The sequence below is a fragment of the Sander lucioperca genome, chromosome 17 (assembly GCF_008315115.2).
Source record: "Sander lucioperca isolate FBNREF2018 chromosome 17, SLUC_FBN_1.2, whole genome shotgun sequence".
In the NCBI taxonomy this organism is placed as follows: Eukaryota; Metazoa; Chordata; class Actinopteri; order Perciformes; family Percidae; genus Sander; species Sander lucioperca.
Genome location: NC_050189.1, coordinates 22112921 through 22134143, shown reverse-complemented (window position 1 = coordinate 22134143; position 21223 = coordinate 22112921). Strand labels below are relative to the sequence as shown.

Here is a 21223-nt window from a genome sequence, read left to right as displayed (position 1 = left end):
GACTTCTATTTCCTGCCTAGACCCCATTTCCCTAAGCGTCGAGAAAAAAAAAGAAAAGCATCTGAGGTCTCCATATATTCACTTCATGACAAAAACTTCATTATTCAAGCAATTAATACAAAAATATGATACAAAGTACACTGTAAACCCCAATCCATCCATGACACAACATTTTAATGTTACGTCCACATAAATGTTCAGGATTGTCAAAACAACATAAAAACTTTATGTTCATTTGACACAAAAACATCATCCCATGTGAGGTTGACATAATTTTTTTATGTTAAGTCAACAATTTTTGACTTTTGAGTTCATTCTACTTAAATGTATAACGTCAACATCACATAATTAGTTCAAGGCCAATTAACAACACATATACTGTGCACTTAGCATATATTTTTATAGTTAAGTAAACCTAAAAAATGGTTGTCAAAATATGTACTCAATGTTTTTATGTTCATATGACAAGCGGTCACTTTCATGTTCAACAAAATGAAAATATTGTGTTCACTTAACACAACAAAAACACATAATTACAACATAAGTTCCAGAGTTATGCTGAACACAAATATTTTGTGCTGTTTTACCATAAAACTGCCACAATGTTTTGTGTTTTTACCAACGTATTATGTTTTAGTACACATAATTAAGTTTTTCTCTAAGTCTATAACACAAATAAGAATATATGAGAATCTTGTAGAATATTAAACTTATCATGTTAAAATAAAATTTCCCACTACAATACACGCACACACACAAGATTGAGATGAATAAGTAGAATGTGAGTAGGTAGTTAACTGTACTGTGAAGAGTACCAGGGTCATGCTGTTACCTCTCAGATACACCAGGTGGCGGCCTACAAACCACAAGTTGGTTTGTAAGCCGCCATTAAATACAGAAGAAGAAGAAGAGAAAACCCGGATGTGAGTGGTGTTGTTGCCATTATATATATATATGTCAATGGTTGTTGCCAACTAGCAGAGAGCGAGCTAGCAACAGGAAGCTGATGTTTTCTCCTGTTTTAGGGTGAAACACGGCGGAGTTCAGACACACAGCCGCCGGGAGAGGTTACTCACCGTCCCCCTGTAAGCCCGGAGGCGCAGAAACAAAGACGGAGATCCCGGTAAGAGACACTAACACCTCCGGTATTATACCGTCAGCTGTCATGTTAGCCACCGTTAGCTCACGGTAGCTAACGCTGCTGTTTTTATGATGAATAACCTTTATATTTTAATGATGGCTGACTGGGAAAGACTGCTGCCTTTTTATCTGTCTGTCTGTCTGTCTGTCTGTCTGTCTGTCTGTCTGTCTTAATATCTGTCTGTCTTATTATCTGTCTGTATTATTCTCTGTGTCTGTCTGTCTGTCTGTCTTAATATCCCTGTCTGTCTGTCTTACTATTTGTCTGTCTGTCTTACTATTTGTCTGTCTTACTATTTGTCTGTCTGTCTTACTATCTGTCTGTCTTACTATCTGTCTGTCTTACTATTTGTCTGTCTGTCTGTCTGTCTGTCTGTCTTACTATCTGTCTGTCTGTCTTACTATCTGTCTGTCTGTCTGTCTGTCTGTCTGTCTTACTATCTGTCTGTCTTACTATTTGTCTGTCTGTCTTACTATCTGTCTGTCTGTCTGTCTTACTATCTGTCTGTCTTACTATTTGTCTGTCTGTCTTACTATCTGTCTGTCTTACTATTTGTCTGCGTTACTGTCTGTCTTATTCTCTCTCTGTCTTACTATCTGTCTGTCTTATCTTTTTCTTATTTACATTAATATAAACCAGCTGTTAACATCACGAGGAGGAATCATAACATTATTATTATATTATATTATATTATTGTAGGGCGGAGGAAGAAGTACTCAGAACCTTTACTGCAGTAAAACTACTACTACCAGTAAGTATACACGTACAAGCCCTACACGTAATACTGCATTCTTACACTACAGTTGAATATGGAAAATATGTTAACAGATCTCAGCAGACGAGGCATTATCTTATTAAATATGTAACAGATAAAGTAATTGTCCGTGAAGAATGTTTCAACCTCTCTCTCTCTCTCTCTCTCAGAGAGAGAGAGAGAGAGAGAGAGAGAGAGAGAGAGAGAGAGAGAGAGAGAGAGAGAGAGAGAGAGAGAGAGAGAGAGAGAGAGAGAGAGAGAGAGAGAGATTTCCGCAGGTTACCTTTTTGATTTTTTTTTTTCACGTTTTGCGTGCTTATTTCAAAAGAAATGTTCCCATTACCAGCTGTATCTTCACCACTAGAACCAACTCATTTAAACTAGTTTTACACTTACTTTTTTTGGAATGAATGGTCAATAAACCTCATTTATATGAAATTATACCAAATTTTTGTGTAAGAAAAAAGCAGAAATGATGAATGATTTGGACTAATGGTTAAGATCAGAGGGATGAAGGTAATGGATCATCACAGACATGTCAGACTGTAGTCAGGATAATGCTATAAAATGGAATACAACACCCACAATTCAATGAAAGTAGAGATCTGATCCTTAATTTCACTTGTGAAGATTGTTGTATAGAACCATCCGTGTAATCCAGAGTAATTTACTGTCCTACCTCTGGTGCCCATCTGTAGCGTTTACTCTTACAATTTCTAAATGCTCACTGAATCACCATGTTGCCTAGTCCTTCGTTTCCAATCCAATGCTTCAATACCAATGTACTAGGCTACTACTACTACTACTACTACTACTACTACTACTACTACTACTACTACTACTACTAGGTGTCTCGACTGGAGTGCGCTTCTCTGTTTACTTTTCGCTGCAGTACTACTAACCGGAGCTAAATAAAATTCCGCCGCTGCAGAGAAACTAGTCCCTCAAAATGTAATGCGATCACTGAGATGCAAGGGTAGTTTTATTTCTAACATTATTCTATCAACGGACATTTACATCGGTAGTCTGGCGTTATAATGTATTTGCCTCGGGAGTACTGTGGAGTGGGTAAGTCTGTTTTTAGTGTCAGGCTAGCAGATACTGTTGACTTGACTTGCCTAGCACCAGCTAACTCTGCAACTGGAAGGACTGGATGAAACGTGATAAATGGTCTCCACTGATAAATATCACACTGGCTAACCTGGAAATGAGGTCCAAAATTCTGAAGCACCCCTTTAAGTCACACACCAGAGCTGTCCCTGGGTTCTTAAATGATTTTTATTTAGCATCAGTAATACAGCCAATAATGACACAACATAGCAAGAGTGGAGGGAGGGTCAGAGCTGGAGTCTTATGTCTTTTACAGGCCTTTATTTCTAGACTTATTCAATTAACTGTTTCTCAATTTGGTAGTGTGACTTTTACATTTTAGTCACTCAGAATTTGTGTTTTAAGTATCTAAACTAAATGTATGAATTGGTTTACGTTGACTGTTTGTAAGACCTGTTCTCTGTTGAACTCTTCCAGAACCAAGCCTCTGTTACGTGTTGGACTTTTAAGGCAGAAAGCTGTTTTCCCATCAGGCACCGAGTCCTAGTTCACAGCCAACTGTTCACCAATTCCTCGCAAAGCGCAATAGCACTTTTACAACTTTACAGTATAAAAGATTAAGTTATAATTACCTCATTCAAACTTCTTTTTAAGGAATTGTCGAGCCATTGTGTAATGGGTAATGGAGTACAAATCAAGGCCTCCCCCTCCCCCTCTCTTGCTATTACACATGTTCATACATCATAAAGTACGCAAAAAGGAATCTAAAGTAGAAGACAATCAGACTTGTTGCACTCTTGGTTATCATCAGGGCCAGACGGAATCTGCAGACGCAGAATTTCACAGATTTTCTGATTATTTTCTGCAGATTTAGATTATTTTTTTAATTAAACGCAGAATGTTAACATATCTTCATCACAAGCAGAAACACAGTCCGCTAAATTCGGCATATTTTCTTGTTGGATCACTGCTGAAAAGTGAATAAAAAGTCTGCAGATTGCGTTTGTGCCTGGTTATGATGTACCTTGTGTTGTAAAGGTATCACTGGTGATTAACAGCTGTTACTGGAGACAGTTGAAGGGTCAGAGAACCGACCACATGGCCCGTTTGATTTACACAAGCTTCAGATACATATGAACAGAGACGAGGGTGACTATAGTCTCATCTCTCAGTACATGGTGCATGGAGAATGTGAGCAATGTTCTACACTTTTTAAAATATACAGAAGAATCACAAAGTGATAAAATACTTCATAAATGCAACAAGAGGTCCAATACTCAGAACACTTTAAGAGTGTAATATACTAATGCGTTAAAAGATATAAAAAACTGCAAGAAAATTAAAAAATGTAAACACTTTAAGAGTGTAATATACTAAAGAGATACGTATCAGTTTTACTTTAACCTTTGTGTTGTCTTCCCGTCGACCTGCAACCTTTTTCTGGGTCGAAATTTCAACATTTTGTTCTTTTTCTACACTTTTCTCGACGTTTTTGTCGATTTTAATCACATTTTTTTGTCACTTTCTTTCCAATTTTTTTGTCATTTTTTTGGCGTTTATTTAATTATGTTTTTGTCAATTTTGCTGCAACGTTTTGTTTTTCTGGGTCAAAACTTAAAACTAAAATTGGTCGACACTTTTTCTAACTTTTCTTTGGTCACTTTTTTCCAATGTTTTTGTCGGGGTATTTTTGCGCTTTTTCAACACTCTTTTTTTCCCCACTTTATTAAATCTTTTTTTTTTTTTTTTTTTGTCCATTTTGTCCATTTTTTTAATGTTCTTGTATAATCAGTTTTTTTTTCAAAATGCTATAAAATTGAATAAAACACCCACATTCAATGGAAGTAATGAACTGATCATTAATTTTATGGAATCATCCACGTTATTTTTTTGACAATGTGGTTGAAACAAATTTTCTGATAATAGCTAGAAACATTTTGAGAACGGGTCAAATTTGACTCGAGGACAACAGAAAGGTTAAGAGTGTAATATACTAAAGATATACAAGATTTCAAAAATGTAAAACACTTGAGTGTAATATACTAATGCGATAAAAGATATAAAAAGCTGCAAGAAAATTTAAACAAATTTAACACTTTAAGAGTGTAATAAACCAAAGAAAGATTGGTTAATTATTCAGGATGATGTAATCATTCAGCAAACACACTTTAAGAGTGTGTACTATGAAAATAATATTGGTTTTTCAATTCAAGCAACATTATGATTAAAGCGAAAACTTAACAGCGTAAAACACAACTCGTTCTCACTCCCATCTGGTAAAATACGGACGCTTGGTCAGGTACCTCGCTGAGAGACGCTGCCTAAGAGTCTGTATTTTATGAGTTAGGAAACGGGCCGTAGAACAATATGAAGGAAAAACATGATTACTTATTTTCAGACAGTGTAATGTGTGTACCATGTCTGTCAAACTACTTTCAGGATACCCACAATGCACTGTCGGCACACTTATGTTTATGTTTCTTATTATTAACATTATTGGCTTGATAATAGTTAGCATTATTTATTTTTATTACCAATTGAATCTAAGCCCTACGGCCTAATGGGGGACATCGTCCTCAGAGCATCTTCACCTGGACGCTCTGTCCCCCTCTGCTGTTACAACTCAGAATACACACAATCTCTCTCAACAAGACTAAAGGCGTGTGTGTGTGTGTGTGTGTGTGTGTGTGTGTGTGTGTGTGTGTGTGTGTGTGTGTGTGTGTGTGTGTGTGTGTGTGTGTGTGTGTGTGTGTGTGTGTGTGTGTGTGTGTGTGTGTGTGTGTGTGTGTGTGTGTGTGTGTGTGTGTGTGTGTGTGTGTGTGTGTGTTTGGTATCTCTACGTACCTACGAGTCGATTTAACGCAGAAGCATAAATCTGCCTTTAAAATAGCTAACGTTTCAACAACAGAAATGTAACGTTACATAAACTAGGTCTAAGGGTTATGATTAGGTGATAATATACATTAACCTACAGCTAAAGACACGTCAGCTACAACATGGGGAAATATAAGGTGACTATATTATTGTTGGGCAGATGAACTTGTAACGTTATAACAAACATAATGATAGCTACACTGACTCACTGTTGTAAATGAGAAGCTGTAAATCAGAAGGTTATCTAACGAGTCTGCTGCCAGCAGGACAGTAACGTGTCTCAGCTTCTGGAAAACAGAAGCCAGAGTATTAATCAAATTATTAAAGATATCTTACGAGTGGAATCTGTCCCGGAGAACTCAAAACAGCCGCTCGCTCCTCCTCATCTTCCCGTTTACCTGACAAAACCACACGCCATGACAACTGCTATTTTACAGAGGACTTTACACCAACTGAGGGCAAGCTTAACAGTATCAATTGGTAGCGATTATAATATTTTAGAAGTTATTTATATTTCTGTCAGCCCGCTTTTTATGTATGATTTATTTATGGAAATGTCAATACAAGAGTATATATACAGGAGTTCTCACAGATACGAAGTGAGGGGATTACAGTATTCATAGATAGATTAGACATAGATTCAAGATACACAAGAACCCCCCCTCCCCCCCAGCAAGACACTTAACCCCTAGTTGCACCAGAGGCGTGTGACCTCTGACATATATAGCAATTGTAAGTCGCTTTGGATAAAAAGCATCATCCCAAACACTGGAAAAAACAGGACTTAAAACAACGTACACTGGCAAGGAGAGGCGTATTTATCTGATCAAATATTAATCATCATCAGAGTCAGATTCACGGAGATGCTTACGGGAAGAGGCCCCATTATGATTTGGACTAACGGCAATCCTCAGTTTCAGCAATAACACCTTTAAATAGTTCACTTGCCTGTTGATGTATAAAGCACAGTCCGCCCCCCGGCCTTTCGTATTGGCTGAGTGCTCTGTTTACATCAGCGATACAGATCAAATGATTATTGTTATTTTTAGCTACACACCACTTGGAATGATCTTTACCAGGCCTCCACTTAACCTCCACGTTACCCAGATTAGTTTTTACAGATTTAATTCTGATCACTTGAGGTCCTTTGCAGTAGGAACTTTCCTTCTTGCTGCACCAGGTCTGGACTTTCACATTAGTCGTGTACGTCTCTGCAATAGTGAGGTAAAGATCTCCATCTGCAAGAACAACAACATACGAGTCATGTTACAGAAACTGTTCACATCCTGACAGTTCAATGCTGACTGATGTTACACAAAATGCTCCTCCTTCTACATCCTTTACTCAGCAAATCAATACATCTGTTCCTATTGGACTCAGAAGTTTATGTTTGCATAGATGGTGGTTATTACTCATTAAGTACATTAGTGTTCAGTTTAAGTAATAAGAATAATACCAAAATGTTATTGAAAAATATACTTAAAGACATATATAGATAGATAGATAGATATATATATATATATATATATATATATATATATATATATATATATATATATATATATATATATATATATATATATATATATATATATATATATAGAGATATATCGAGATATATCTATATATATATATATATATATATATAATTACCATATTCTTCTTTGGGTTCTTGTATTGTAGGAGGAGGTTCTGTTCTTGGTTTTTTTGTAGGAGGAGGTTCTGAAAAAACAAACAAACAGAAGAATTGTCAGTTTGTTTCCTTTACATTTAAGGCAGGTGTTCATTGGTATTTTGTTACAATGTTTTTCCTCTGGGTCTGTGTTTTAATCTTTTTTTTTTTAGGTTCTGAATAAAGAAACAGTAGAATAGTCAGTTTGTGTAATCATTTTCACATGTGAGGCAGGTGTTCATTGGTACTGTATTTAGTTACCATCGCCACATTGATCGTCTTCAGGTTCTTCTCCGCCTGCATCGGGAAAAAAACAAACAGGAGAATAGTCAGTTAGTGTAATCTTCTTCACATCTGAGGCAGGGGTTCATTGGTATTTTGTTTACAGCCCATAATGTCATAGTTTAGACTAAAAAAAGTTTTAATTTTGATAAGAACCCTACTGAAGCATGAAGTCAGTGATCTTCAGCAGCTACACACATTTAAATATAACCAGTTCTAACCAGTCCCAGGCTGTAATCAATCATTAAGGTAAACACACTGATGTTAAACTACAGAACCAGCTGCTCTCATTTCCACAGTCAAAATGTTCACTGTGACAAATGTTTGTCTTTGCTAAGTTAGGTAATCTGATTCAAACCATCATGCAGATATCTCACCTTCATACTGTTTTTTAGCAATGCTACGAAACAATGTTCCTCCTGCTGATGTCAGGTCCTGGATTTTGACTTGATTTACTCTTTGTGGCCTGTTGTTATTTTCAGTCCTCCTAAGGTTCTTAAGGTTTTCATGGAAGTTGTTTGGAATATGATCATCAAATGTGAAAGCATTGATGTCCAGCAGATGTTGACCTTCAAATAGTGCAACAAGACAACATTAAAATCATGTTCAAATTAACCACTAAGAACATAAATATAAAGATGTAACTAATAACATTACCTATCTGTTGGAACGTGTTGTAGTTGAATGTTACACAGATAAACGTCTGAGCATTCTTTGCTCCGCTGTCAGGCCAGAACTTATTTTGATCTCTTCTGAAAGGGAATCGTGGTGTGCTGTGTAAGAGCCAGACTCCTGTGGTGGTTTTATCCATCATCACAAGTCCTGAAACATCAACAGATAGACAGACAACTATTGGCTGATAGACTGATGATTGTTTAAATCCTAAAATGTAAAGTCCTGACTGTGTTTTTAATATTTCAAACTAACAGATGATAGACTGGAGCAGTGATCTGACAGAGGGATCCTCCAGCTCCAGATGTCTCTGAGCTCTGTTGCTGCTCTGATGTTTTAGAGTTTTATCAGCAGGAGTCACTCTGCTTTTTGATTTAGTTCACTTGAATGCGTCTCTATGATCTGATGTAAACACAGATCTCATTCAAATGATTCAAAGACAGAAGCTGAAGGAAGTGAACAAACAGGAGTCACAGATTATTGATAAGATAACAGAGATGTGATGTCATTACATACAAGATGTATGACATCACACTGAGCAGCCTCTGTCCTCTGTGATGAAAACCTGATGGAGGTTCAGAGAGATGTTTCCTGTGAGAGGGATGCTTCCTCTACTCACCTTTACTGTGACCAAACGTATCAATAGCATTACATCCTGGAGGTTGGTCACTGTAGGTGATGAATCCAAAGTTGTCTGTCTATAAATGATGCAGAATGAAGAGAAGAAACAATATAATGTTTTAATTATTGGGATGTACGGGACCAATCTAAAGAGAGAACAGCAAGGTACCAAATCTACCTCTGCAGATTCATTATTCAACTACTTATTTACTCACCTGTTGTGTGTTGAACAGTTTCAACAGAGCACGTTGAGATCTTTTTGATGAACGATAGTTGATGCTTTATAATTATACAGACCATAATATCTATCCATCAGTTTGTCATGGTTTCATTTTTATTACAATAGAAACAGAGCTGAAGTTTAAACATGATTCTCACCATTGATGTGGTAAATATGGGCCGCAGGGTGTTTGCCAGGACACCGTTAGGATGGTTGATGGGCTTATAGGTAGGATCTGTAGTCAAGGTATCCTTCTTCTTTCCAGCTGAATCAATGTAAAGATATTCCAAACCTGTAGTTTTGTCTGTAACTGGTACCTTGTAGATGATGTACCTGATGATGATGAGAGAGGACAGAGACTCAGTAGCAGTAAACATATAAAGCTAATCCCTTATATCTTTTTAATATATACTGTATATCTTATATCTGCATGTAGTCTGTGCGCTCTCCGTCTATATCTGAATATCTAAAGAAATGTTAGAGTGTGAACTGATGAAGCTGTGGCTTAATATAAATAAATAAATAAATAGGTATAATAATAAAATTATTATTTTAGCTTTGTTTTATAGTTTGTTCTGATGTCAGTCAGTCCGGGTGCCTTGTACATGATGTACCTGATGATGAGTAGAGAAGAGAAACATTGATATGCAAAGAGGACAGAGACTCATGAGCAGTAAACATCTAATCTATGAATCAGAGTGACCAGACTTCTCTCTACACTCTGAATATATCTACATGTAGTCTGTACACCAGTGTGTGAATGTTTATCTGTTAGGTGTGTGTGTGTGTGTATACCCTAACTAAAAGTTGAGAGAGAGAGAACCTGGCCCGAGCCCGACAGGCATTATGATATTTATGTCCGAGCCCGACAGATAAAATCTCGTTTTTTTTCTCATACTAATGACACATGTAGGCTACGTTTTTGTGTGAAAGCTTTTATGAAGCAGCTGGAGGAAGGCATTCAGAAATGTCAACAGATGAGGTCATCAGCTCACACGGGGGAACAAGCTCACGTTAATCAGCTGTTTAATTTAAAATGTTCAGTGTGTTAACCTTTCCTGATCGCTTCGATTCCGACCGTGATCAGAAAACCAGGGAGACTCGTTACCTCCAGGGCCGACGGTATATAACGTCAGGGTTAAAATCCTGTTTCTGGTGAGACGATGAATGAACTTGGTTTTCAGTCTGGAGTTTATCTCAGACACCTCACACACTGTGTACAAAACTTAAACTTATTCCACCAACTCTGCTCCGGTCGCATCTACACGTCTGCTTCCTCTTTTCTCTATCTTCTGCCCACTTTACACACACACACACACACACACACACACACACACACACACACACACACACACACACACACACAGACACAGACTCATACACACACACCCCCCCACACGCACTGAGCTCTCTTAAAGGAGCCGCAGCACCATTTTACAAGAAATGCCTTATCACGCTGATGGAACCGAGCCCGGCCCGAACCCGACCATCATTTCTAAATATCTATAATATCTGTCCGAACCCGTTGGGCTCGGTTCGGGTATCTATGCCTTATTCTGGATGAATGGATGAGTTGTTCTGTCTCTAAAATGTAGATCAGTGTTTCCCAAAGCCAAGGGCGTAAATTTGGGTTCAACATCGGGGGGGTTGGAAACATGTTGATCATATCAAACGCTTCATTTCCTGCATCATGGTGAATTTTTTCTGCAAGAATTTGTGCCTTTTTTGCACCAAGTTATGGTGCAAATGTTTATGATTATGAGATATTTGGGGGGGTTTGCACTGGCCAGTTTTAATTATTGTAGGGGGTTGTAACCCCCCCCATCCCACCTGTAAATTACGCCTACACCCAAAGGGTTAGTTTACTGTCCCAGAGGAGAGAAGAAACTATAAAATATTCACATTTAACAAGCTGACATCACACAAGTTTACCTGATTTATCATCAAAAATGACTCAAACTGATTAATGGATTATCAGAATAGTTGGCCATAATATATAATATAATGTAATAGTTGAGGACTAATCCATTCATCTCTGCAGCTGTTGGCCAAACTGGACCTGTCACCTTCTGTAATGTTAAGATTTTATTTCTCGTACATGATGTTAAATTAATTTTCTTTGGGGTTTGAACTGCTGCTCAGACAAAACAAGACATCTGAAGTCGTCCCTTTGCATCGTGGGGGAAGTCGTTTTTCACTGTTTTCTGATCATTTTTAGACTAATTGATTAACTGTAAAAATAATCGACAGACTACGGCTGCAATTAAGATTATATTCATTATGGATTTAGTCTTTTCTATTTTTCCATAAATCTACAAATCAGTTCTATAAAAAGGTCAGAAAACCGTGAAACAATATTGTCAATTGTTGTAGTTTGTGAGTGTTGTCTCACCAGTCCACTTCTGCGTTGTTGTTGTCTCTGCATTTCACTTGTCCGTCAGCGCTCCAGCAGAGCAGACTGACCGTCAGGAAAATCCTCCACATAACTCCCATGAAGGTTAAAAAGGTTAAATGGTTAAAAAGGATTAAGTGAAAAAGCTGCTACGAGGCTGAAATACTGAAATAAAAGCAATCCAAAGAGCAGAAAAGAACTTCTTTGTAAAAAGACGAACCGTGTTGATCTCAGTCTTCAAAACGATGTCCAAGTCGTCTCTGAAAGACGACTCTGCCGCGTCCTCAGCATCCTTTTATCCTCCTTCTGGGGGCGGTTTCTAAAAACCTGCAAGTTAAACATCTCCATACATGGTCAAAAAGAACACTTGAGCATGAATTGCAAATATCTTTTAATTGTCAGAGTTCTGCAGAAGTGCAATGCAACGTTTAATCTACTATGCTAAACGTACTTATATTCAGTAAGTCCTCCTACAACAGGCAAATATAACCCACCGCTTGATTACATCTCACATCTGAGAAATAGTTTTCTTATAATTGGTACACTCTAGGAAATAGTTTTTTGTTGTTAAATGGCAGTACACTTATGTTAAATTAATTTTGCAAATTTAATCTCAGAAACAGATAAATCGTGATTATTTTAACATTTGGTGGAGACCACTTTGCAGCCGATAGCCTACGTTATTGTCTCCATAGAGATATTTGCCTTGGACTCAAATGGTGCTCAATTAACACTTGACATATTGTCTTAATCATACAGCTGACATAGTGGTTACAATAAACAACAACATATTAACAAAGGGACATGTAGCGTACTAAGACACAGCCTGATCATAATTTACATATATTGCACATCTTTCACGTACAGTGATAAAAACAACCTATTACACAACCCTTTGCATCAGATCATGAAGACATTGCACATCTTTTACTAACAGTGATAAAAACAACCTATTACACAACCCTTTGCATCAGATCATAATGATATTGCACATCTTTTACTAACAGTGATAAAAACAACCTATTACACAACCCTTTGCATCAGATCATAATGATATTGCACAACCCCTGCAGCCTCAAGCAACATTATTTAAAGTTTAAAGTTAGGTAGGTCCAAATAAAAGTTAAGTTACATTGGGGGTACCTTATATCTTCTGCCAGAGGGGAAGAGCTCATACTTGGCATGGAGGATATAGATCAGACAATATTCTCTGTGCTTGCATGGAGAGACTGGTTTCCATTTCTCTCCATAACCTTCATGGCAGTCTTTACCTGACAAGCAAGCTTTAAATGAAATGTTTTGAGATATTGCCATACCTTTCTGGAATCCCATACCTGACTATTTTATTATCCATTGGTTGATTTATGGTTTCAGCTCTAACCTTAATATGTTTTTCATAGCCGGTTTTTTGCCTGTGTGCGTTCAGTAAATGCTGGAGGAGCAAATACGGAGGATTATCTGCTCTTTTATGTTTTGTGTCACAACGAATATCTTTGGTTTTTGGACAAAACAAGACCTTTAATGACATCAGCATGGACTTTGACATTTAACATTTTATATACCAAAACATTTAAAATAATAATAACATTTATAAAGTGCCTTTCATGAAATTCAAAGACACTTTACAGAATTAATGTGGCTAAGCTACAGGAGGTTGTAGGCTGTGGTAAACAGGTGGTGTTTCAGGAGTTTTTTTAAACATGTCCAGGGATGTAGCATTGTGGATATCTGCAGGGAGGGTGTTCCAGAGGGATGGGGCTGCAACACTAAAGGCTCTGTCTCTGAAGGTGCAGAGTCTGGTGTGGGGAATGGAGAGCAGGCCAGACTCTGAGGACCGCAGGTTTCAGGGTGGGGTGTATGGATGGAGGAGGTCGGAGAGGTACTGTGGGGCCAGGGCATGGAGGGATTTGTAGGTGAGAAGGAGGATTTTGTATTTGATGCGGGACTTGATTGGGAGCCAGTAATGGTGGGGGTTGGGGTGATGTGCTCTCAGGTCTTGGTGTGGGTGAGGACCCTGGCGGCAGAGTTTTGGACATACTGGAGCCTGGTCTAGGGTTTTGCTGGGGACCCCAGACAGGACTCCATTGCAGTAGACCAAACGGGAGGTTATGAAAGCGTGTATCAGAATCAGTTTAATTGGCCAAGTATACTCACATACACAAGGAATTTGACTTCGGTAGGTGTTAACTCTCTATACATTCAACAAATAGACATGTAGTAGTAAACATTCAGTAGACAAATAGTAATATAGACACATACTGTACAATAGAGACAACAATATACATATAGGCACCTATCAGCATAATATACAACAATACAAATATCCAAATAAGACATCATATCAAGACAAGTACACATGGAGTGGGATATAAGGTGCAAAAAGTAATAATGTAAAGTAGTAATAGTGCAAAGTAGTGTGCAAGTTGCATATTGGAATGATAAGTATGTAATGTGTAGAGAAGTGGGTGAGTGGCCAAACTGGGGATCAAGTGTTCAGAAGAGGGATGGCAGTGGGAAAGAAGCTGTTCTTATGTCTGGTTGTTTTTCTGCATAGGGATCTGTAGCGCCTGCCAGAGGGGAGGATGTTAAAGAGTGTGTGTGCAGGATGTGTTGGGTCTTTGGTGATGTTCTCTGCCCGCTTCCTGGTCCTACCAGTGTACAAGTCCTGGAGGGAGGGCAGGGGGGCACCAGGAGAAACCCCATGTATGAAGGTTTCTGCCACGGAGTCAGAGAGTGATGGAGTCTGGAGGTGTTTTTTAAGGTGAAAAAGGCAGATTTGTTCTTGTATCTGACACTCTGACCTTCTGCTTTTACAGTTGCTGTTTTCTGATAGTCATACCTTCTGCTTTGTAGTTCCTCTGTTCTGACATTTTGACCATCTGCTTTCTAGTTCCTCTTTTCTGACACTTTCACCTTCTGCTTTTTAGTTTCTCTGTTCTGACACTTTGACCCTGCTTTCACCTGGTAGTAAGATCCAATCTGACTGAACGTATCACAAGTGTACAGCTCTGAAACTCACACTTTCTGCTTGTATGCTTGATGCATGTTGGTTTTCTGTAGTGGACCTGGCCAATGTAGAGAGTAGTATGAAGAGAGACAACAGTAGAGAGTAGTATGAAGAGAGACAACAGTAGAGAGACAACAGTAGAGAGTAGTATGAAGAGAGACAACAGTAGAGAGACAACAGTAGAGAGTAGTATGAAGAGAGACAACAGTAGAGAGACAACAGTAGAGAGTAGTATGTAGAGAGACAACGGTAGAGAGTAGTATGTAGAGAGACAACAGTAGAGAGCACCGTCAAAAGAGTGTCAAAAAGTGATGCCAAGCGTCCCGTCCAAGCGCCTCTAAATATGACTCTAACGAAGACTTTTTGCGTCAATAACAAACGCCAAAGGTACCTGACCAAGCATCACTTTCTGACGCAATGGGAGTCAGAATGTGTTGGATCACAGTTGATGGCAAATCCATCTCGCCCAAACACATAGAAGCACACAGAAGCTATCCAGAACATTCCCAAACCCCATCACCAAGGAACAAGTCTTGTCCTTTTTGGGAATATGCTCCTATTGCAGAACGTTTATTCCTAATTCTGCAGTTCTGGAAGCTCCTCTCAGTGCGGTCATACATAGTAAAAACATGCAATCACATGATCATGTTGTCTGGACCTCTGAAGCTACACAAGCCTTTAATGTCCTTAAATTAGCACTGCAGACTACACTGACTCTGGGTCTACCCAACCCAGTCTCACGGCAGTTCGTGAAATAGTCACAAAATTAAATCTATTGATGATTTGTATACACGGACACAATTTTCCAGTTTTTTATTTATTTTTGTAAGTAAAGTGTAAGTAATTTAAAATACATTGGTGTATTTCTCATAAGTAGAAGTTGGCACAGCTGGTCATATGTTGTAGCATCTGCTATTGCTAAATAACAATCTTTCAAACATGTACAGGATAGAAGGGTTAGAGGTCAAAACAGCAGTGATGTTTCCTCGTCTTACTGATATATGTCACTCTCCAGAATATGACCTTTCCAACGATGTGTTTGGTTTAGTCCTCCTACTACAGGCAAATATAACCCACCGCTTGATTACATCTCACATCTGAGAAATAGTTTTCTTATAATTGGTACACTCTAGGAAATTGTTTTTTATTAAAAGGCAGTACACTTCTGTTAAATTAAGTTTGCAAATACGTTATTGTCTCCATAGAGATATTTGCCTTGGACTCAAATGGTGCACAATTAACACTTGACATATTGTCTTAATCATACAGCTGACATAGTGGTTACAATAAACAACAACATATTAACAAAGGGACATGTAGCGTACTAAGACACAACCGATCATAATTTACATATATTGTACATCTTTCACCAACCGTGATAAGAGCAACCTATTACACAACCCTTTGCATCAGATCATAATGATATTGCACATCTTTTACTAACAGTGATAAAAACAACCTATTACACAACCCTTTGCATCAGATCATAATGATATTGCACAACCCCTGCAGCCTCAAGCAACATTATTTAAAGTTTAAAGTTAGGTAGGTCCAAATAAAAGTTAAGTTTACATTGGGGTACCTTATATCTTCTGCCAGAGGGGAAGAGCTCATACTTTGCATGGAGGATATAGATCAGACAATATTCTCTGTGCTTGCATGGAGAGACTGGTTTCCATTTCTCTCCATAACCTCATGGCAGTCTTTACCTGACATGCAAGCTTTAAATGAAATGAGATATTGCCATACCTTTCTGGCATCCCATACCTGACCATGCTCTGTAAGAGAGGTTGACCGGGCCAATGCTGATACTGATTATTAGTAGTTAATGAAACTGATAACTGATATTTGGAACTGATATGCATTACGAACAGTAAAAAGAAACTCTTTTAGTAAAAAAATAACATTTGGGAATTTTCAAACTCCAACACAAGTCTGTTTTAATGCTTTAAGAAATAATTTAATAAAACTGAAACTCTAAACAAGAAAAGAAGTATAAATAAAAACATAAGTAGCGTTTCCCCCAACCATTATCATTTTTAGACTCTGTCCTGCAACCTGCACCTCACCACTAGATGCCACTACATCTTACATACTGGACCTCGAAAAGAAGTTGGCAGTATTGTGACAAAAATCTGATTAGCTTTTTGTATTCTTATATTTTAGTCTATGTATTCTTACTCACGCTTGTATGGTTGTTGTCTTTTCCTGTTGCACATTTTCATTATGTATGTAAGTACACAAAGAACTATGGCAAATTAATGAATCTAAATCTAAAGCAGACATAAATGATAAAATGAACCAAAAATACATTTTCTGAGATAACATTATGGCTTGCACGCATATAAAGGGGTTTAATTGAAATACTGGATAGGTTGTCTGCTTTTACCCAGAGGCATTATCTTCAAATCACTGGAAGAATTGATCCTTCAGCATCCTGACAACAAACTGTGTTTACAGTAGAGCTGCAATGATTATGGAGTAGTTGTCAACTAAATTAAATCTCTCACTATTTAGATCACATGTGTCAGATCCGGCCCCTCGCATATTTTGATCCGGCCTGCATATCAATTTAGGTCAACAGTCAATATTGGCCCGCCGAGTTTTTGTTGCTTTTTTCTACGTTTTTGCTACTTTTTCAGAGGGTTTTTTGTGCTTTTCCCGACTTTTGGGGGGCTTTTTCTGAATTTTTTCTGTTTTCTTTTTCTATGATCAATAAGGAACTTTTTTCTGACTTTTTAGGACTTTATGTCGACCAAACTGTAAGTGAGAAGACTTTATAAGACATACAATAATACGTCAAAGATATTGACTTTTCTCTTAAATAAAAGCATGTCTATAAAGTTTACATCTGGCCCTGGATGTGATTCTCATTCTCCAGTGTGGCCCTTAGTGAAGTTGAGTTTGACCCCCCTCATTTAGATAATCGATTAGTCAGTTTGAGTCATTTTTTAAGTTAAAAACTGTGATGTCAGCTTGTTAAATGTAAATATATTCTAGTTTCTTCTCTCTCCTCTGGGACAGGAAACTGAATATCTTTGAGTTGTGGACAAAACAAGACATTTGAGGACATCATCTTGGGGCTTTTTAGGAAACACTGATCCACATTTTTCACCATTTTTTATATGAAAGTTAAATCCCGTCAGGTTGTAAAATACTAGAAATAGTTTCCAGGAAGAATCCTTAAACATGTGTTTTGTGTCATACTGTCAGTATAATCAGAGGTCTGTTAAATAAGATAATCTATAGAGTCATCATCAAACATCAGTCCTCTCCTCTTGAGTCAGGTAGTGCTGGCTCCATCTAGTGCTGGCTCCATCTAGTGGGGCTCCATCTAGTGCTGGCTCCATCTAGTGGGGCTCCATCTAGTGCTGGCTCCATCTAGTGTTGGCTCCATCTAGTGTTGGCTCCATCTAGTGCTGGCTCCATCTAGTGGGGCTCCATCTAGTGGGGCTCCATCTAGTGTTGGCTCCATCTAGTGTTGGCTCCATCTAGTGTTGGCTCCATCTAGTGCTGGCTCCATCTAGTGCTGGCTCCATCTAGTGGGGCTCCATCTAGTGCTGGCTCCATCTAGTGGGGCTCCATCTAGTGGGGCTCCATCTAGTGCTGGCTCCATCTAGTGGGGCTCCATCTAGTGCTGGCTCCATCTAGTGCTGGCTCCATCTAGTGGGGCTCCATCTAGTGCTGGCTCCATTTAGTGGGGCTCCATCTAGTGGGGCTCCATCTAGTGCTGGCTCCATCTAGTGGGGCTCCATCTAGTGGGGCTCCATCTAGTGCTGGCTCCATCTAGTGCTGGCTCCATCTAGTGCTGGCTCCATCTAGTGGGGCTCCATCTAGTGCTGGCTCCATCTAGTGCTGGCTCCATCTAGTGCTGGCTCCATCTAGTGGGGCTCCATCTAGTGCTGGCTCCATTAGTGGGGCTCCATCTAGTGGGGCTCCATCTAGTGCTGGCTCCATCTAGTGGGGCTCCATCTAGTGGGGCTCCATCTAGTGCTGGCTCCATCTAGTGCTGGCTCCATCTAGTGGGGCTCCATCTAGTGCTGGCTCCATCTAGTGCTGGCTCCATCTAGTGGGGCTCCATCTAGTGGGGCTCCATCTAGTGCTGGCTCCATCTAGTGGGGCTCCATCTAGTGCTGGCTCCATCTAGTGCTGGCTCCATCTAGTGCTGGCTCCATCTAGTGGGGCTCCATCTAGTGGGGCTCCATCTAGTGCTGGCTCCATCTAGTGGGGCTCCATCTAGTGCTGGCTCCATCTAGTGCTGGCTCCATCTAGTGGGGCTCCATCTAGTGGGGCTCCATCTAGTGCTGGCTCCATCTAGTGGGGCTCCATCTAGTGCTGGCTCCATCTAGTGCTGGCTCCATCTAGTGGGGCTCCATCTAGTGGGGCTCCATCTAGTGACAAAAATGTTTTTAAAAAAAGTGACAAAATGTTTTTAAAAAAAGTGACAAAAATGTTTTTTAAAAAAAGTGACAAAATGTTTTTTTTTAAAAAAAGTGACAAAAATGTTAAAAAAAATGTGCAAAAAAAGTGACAAAAATGTTTAAATAAAATGTGTAAAAAAGTGACAAAATGTTTAAAAAAAATGTGTAAAAAAAGTGACAAATGTTTAGATATATATATATATATATATATATATATATATCTATATATATATATATATATATATTATATATATATATATAATATATATATATAATAATGTTATATATAAATTTGGGAAAAAAACCCACAAAAACTTCAAAAGGCCTCAGCAAAAAATCAACAAACGTTTGAAAAAAAAGTGACAACAACATCGGGGGGAAAGCTACAAAAGTGTCGAAAAAAGACGTCCAAAAAGTTTGATAAACTTTTGTAACTAATAAACAGATGTTTATTAATTCAGCAAAAACGTCAGTCGATTCACAGAAAACAGCTGATGAGATTGTATTGGAGATAATTCATCAAAGACCTCTGCATCAGCCAGGATTTAATATGGAAGAGACTCATTTCCTCTCAGATCATTGTTCAAGGTATTAGCCAAACCTGTTACAAGTTTAAAACAAAAAGTACCACATTTAACATTCAACTCTGCTAACAAGTGCAAGAAGTCCTCCAAACCGTACAACAACTAAGGTTGATTATTCCAGCCCTCTAATACGACCCACAGCAGTTCAACATGGCCTATTGTCAAACAGTTTCAAATACAACGCTAACATGTCAACCAGTTACGGTTTGGTTATAGGTAGGTAGGTAGGTAGGTAGGTAGGTAGAGAGGTAGGTAGGTAGGTAGGTAGGTAGGTAGGTAGATCGGTAGGTAGCCAGGTAGGTAGATAGAGAGGTAGGTAGGTAGGTAGGTAGGTAGGTAGGTAGGTAGGTAGGTAGGTAGGTAGGTAGGTAGGTAGAGAGGTAGGTAGGTAGGTAGGTAGGTAGGTAGGTAGGTAGATCGGTAGGTAGCCAGGTAGGTAGATAGAGAGGTAGGTAGGTAGGTAGGTAGGTAGGTAGATCGGTAGGTAGCCAGGTAGGTAGATAGAGAGGTAGGTAGGTAGGTAGTTAGATGGATAGGTAGGTAGGTAGTTAGATGGATAGATAGATAGATAGATAGATAGATAGATAGATAGATGGATAGCACTTTATTGTCCGTAGACACGGAAATTTGTCTTGCAATACAAGCTCCAACAATTACAACACAACATCCTAAAGACAAAAAGCTAAAAACATATAGGCATCAAAAATTAAAAACATAAATAGATAATTAATTAATAAGAGGGGTTCCCTGCCCTGCAAGAGTAGTCTTAAATAGCCATAAATATATAGATGAAAGTGGTGGGGAACTATCACTTCTTTGCCCTCCTGTGTTGATTCAGCAGAGATATTGACAGAGGAACAAATGAGTGTTCATATTTGTTCTTTCTGCAGTCTGGGACTATAGCGCCTCCTATAGCCCATGTTTACAGGGCTGGATATCACCGCTGAACTCTACATTCAATTCCGATTCAATGTCGTATTTCAGTTGCAAAACTAATTATCTCTGACATTTCTACAAGGTGCCCTCTAACTTGCTGCATTATTAAAGTATCAATGTTTACATTAAAAATTTCCCCAAAGCAGTTACATTAATGTACTTTTGACAGAACATGAACAGACTACAGCTGTCAACACAACACAGTTTAACTCTCCAGACTGTACAGTCAGAGAGTATTTAATGACATTTCATTCAGATATCTGGAGGAGACAGAGGACCCTTTTCAAATGGCCATGCCGACAACCCTGTAACCCTAACCCCACATTTCTAAGAAAAATCTTAGAAATGTGGGAACAAAGGACTGCGGGAACATTGGGAACAAACATAATGATAGCTACACTGGCAAACTGTTGTAAATGAGTAGCTGTAAATCAGAAGGATATCTAACGAGTCTGCTGCCAGCAGGACAGTAACGTCAACGTGGAAAACAGAAGCCAGAGTATTAATCAAATTATTAAAGATTTCTTACGAGTGGAATCTATCCCAGAGAACTCAAAACAGCCCGCTCGCTCCTCCTCATCTTCCCGTTTACCTGAC

General features: G+C 38.6%; 1 protein-coding gene and 1 long non-coding RNA gene across 2 annotated transcripts in view; one reads left to right on the top strand and one right to left on the bottom strand.

Moving 5' to 3' along the window:
* Positions 1-14362, top strand: part of LOC118493590 — a 15708-nt gene extending 1346 nt beyond the window's left edge. The window contains exons 2-3 of the long non-coding RNA XR_004895535.1: positions 2969-2971; positions 13794-14362. This is a non-coding gene — a long non-coding RNA (uncharacterized LOC118493590). The remainder of the gene's footprint in view (positions 1-2968; positions 2972-13793) is intronic.
* LOC118493558 (deoxyribonuclease-2-beta-like) lies at positions 6486-11907 on the bottom strand. The gene is made up of 8 exons (XM_035993930.1): positions 11679-11907; positions 9445-9619; positions 9065-9143; positions 8431-8595; positions 8151-8342; positions 7753-7788; positions 7473-7541; positions 6486-7057 (listed from the first exon to the last, which is right to left on the bottom strand). Exons 1-8 carry the CDS (start codon positions 11777-11779, stop codon positions 6717-6719), a joined length of 1158 nt encoding a protein of 385 aa, XP_035849823.1. The 5' UTR covers positions 11780-11907; the 3' UTR covers positions 6486-6716.
* Positions 14363-21223: the final 6861 nt, after the last annotated feature.

Bases quoted from the DNA above. Each gene is read 5' to 3' on its own strand.
- LOC118493558 (XM_035993930.1), bottom strand. From the start codon at position 11,779: ATGGGAGTTATGTGGAGGATTTTCCTGACGGTCAGTCTGCTCTGCTGG. The intron at 8,596-9,064 runs GTGAGTAGAGGA...TTGATGTTTCAG, and splicing joins TACGTTTGGTCACAGTAAAG to GACTTGTGATGATGGATAAA. The intron at 7,058-7,472 runs GTAATTATATAT...TTGTTCTTGCAG, and splicing joins AGAACCCAAAGAAGAATATG to ATGGAGATCTTTACCTCACT.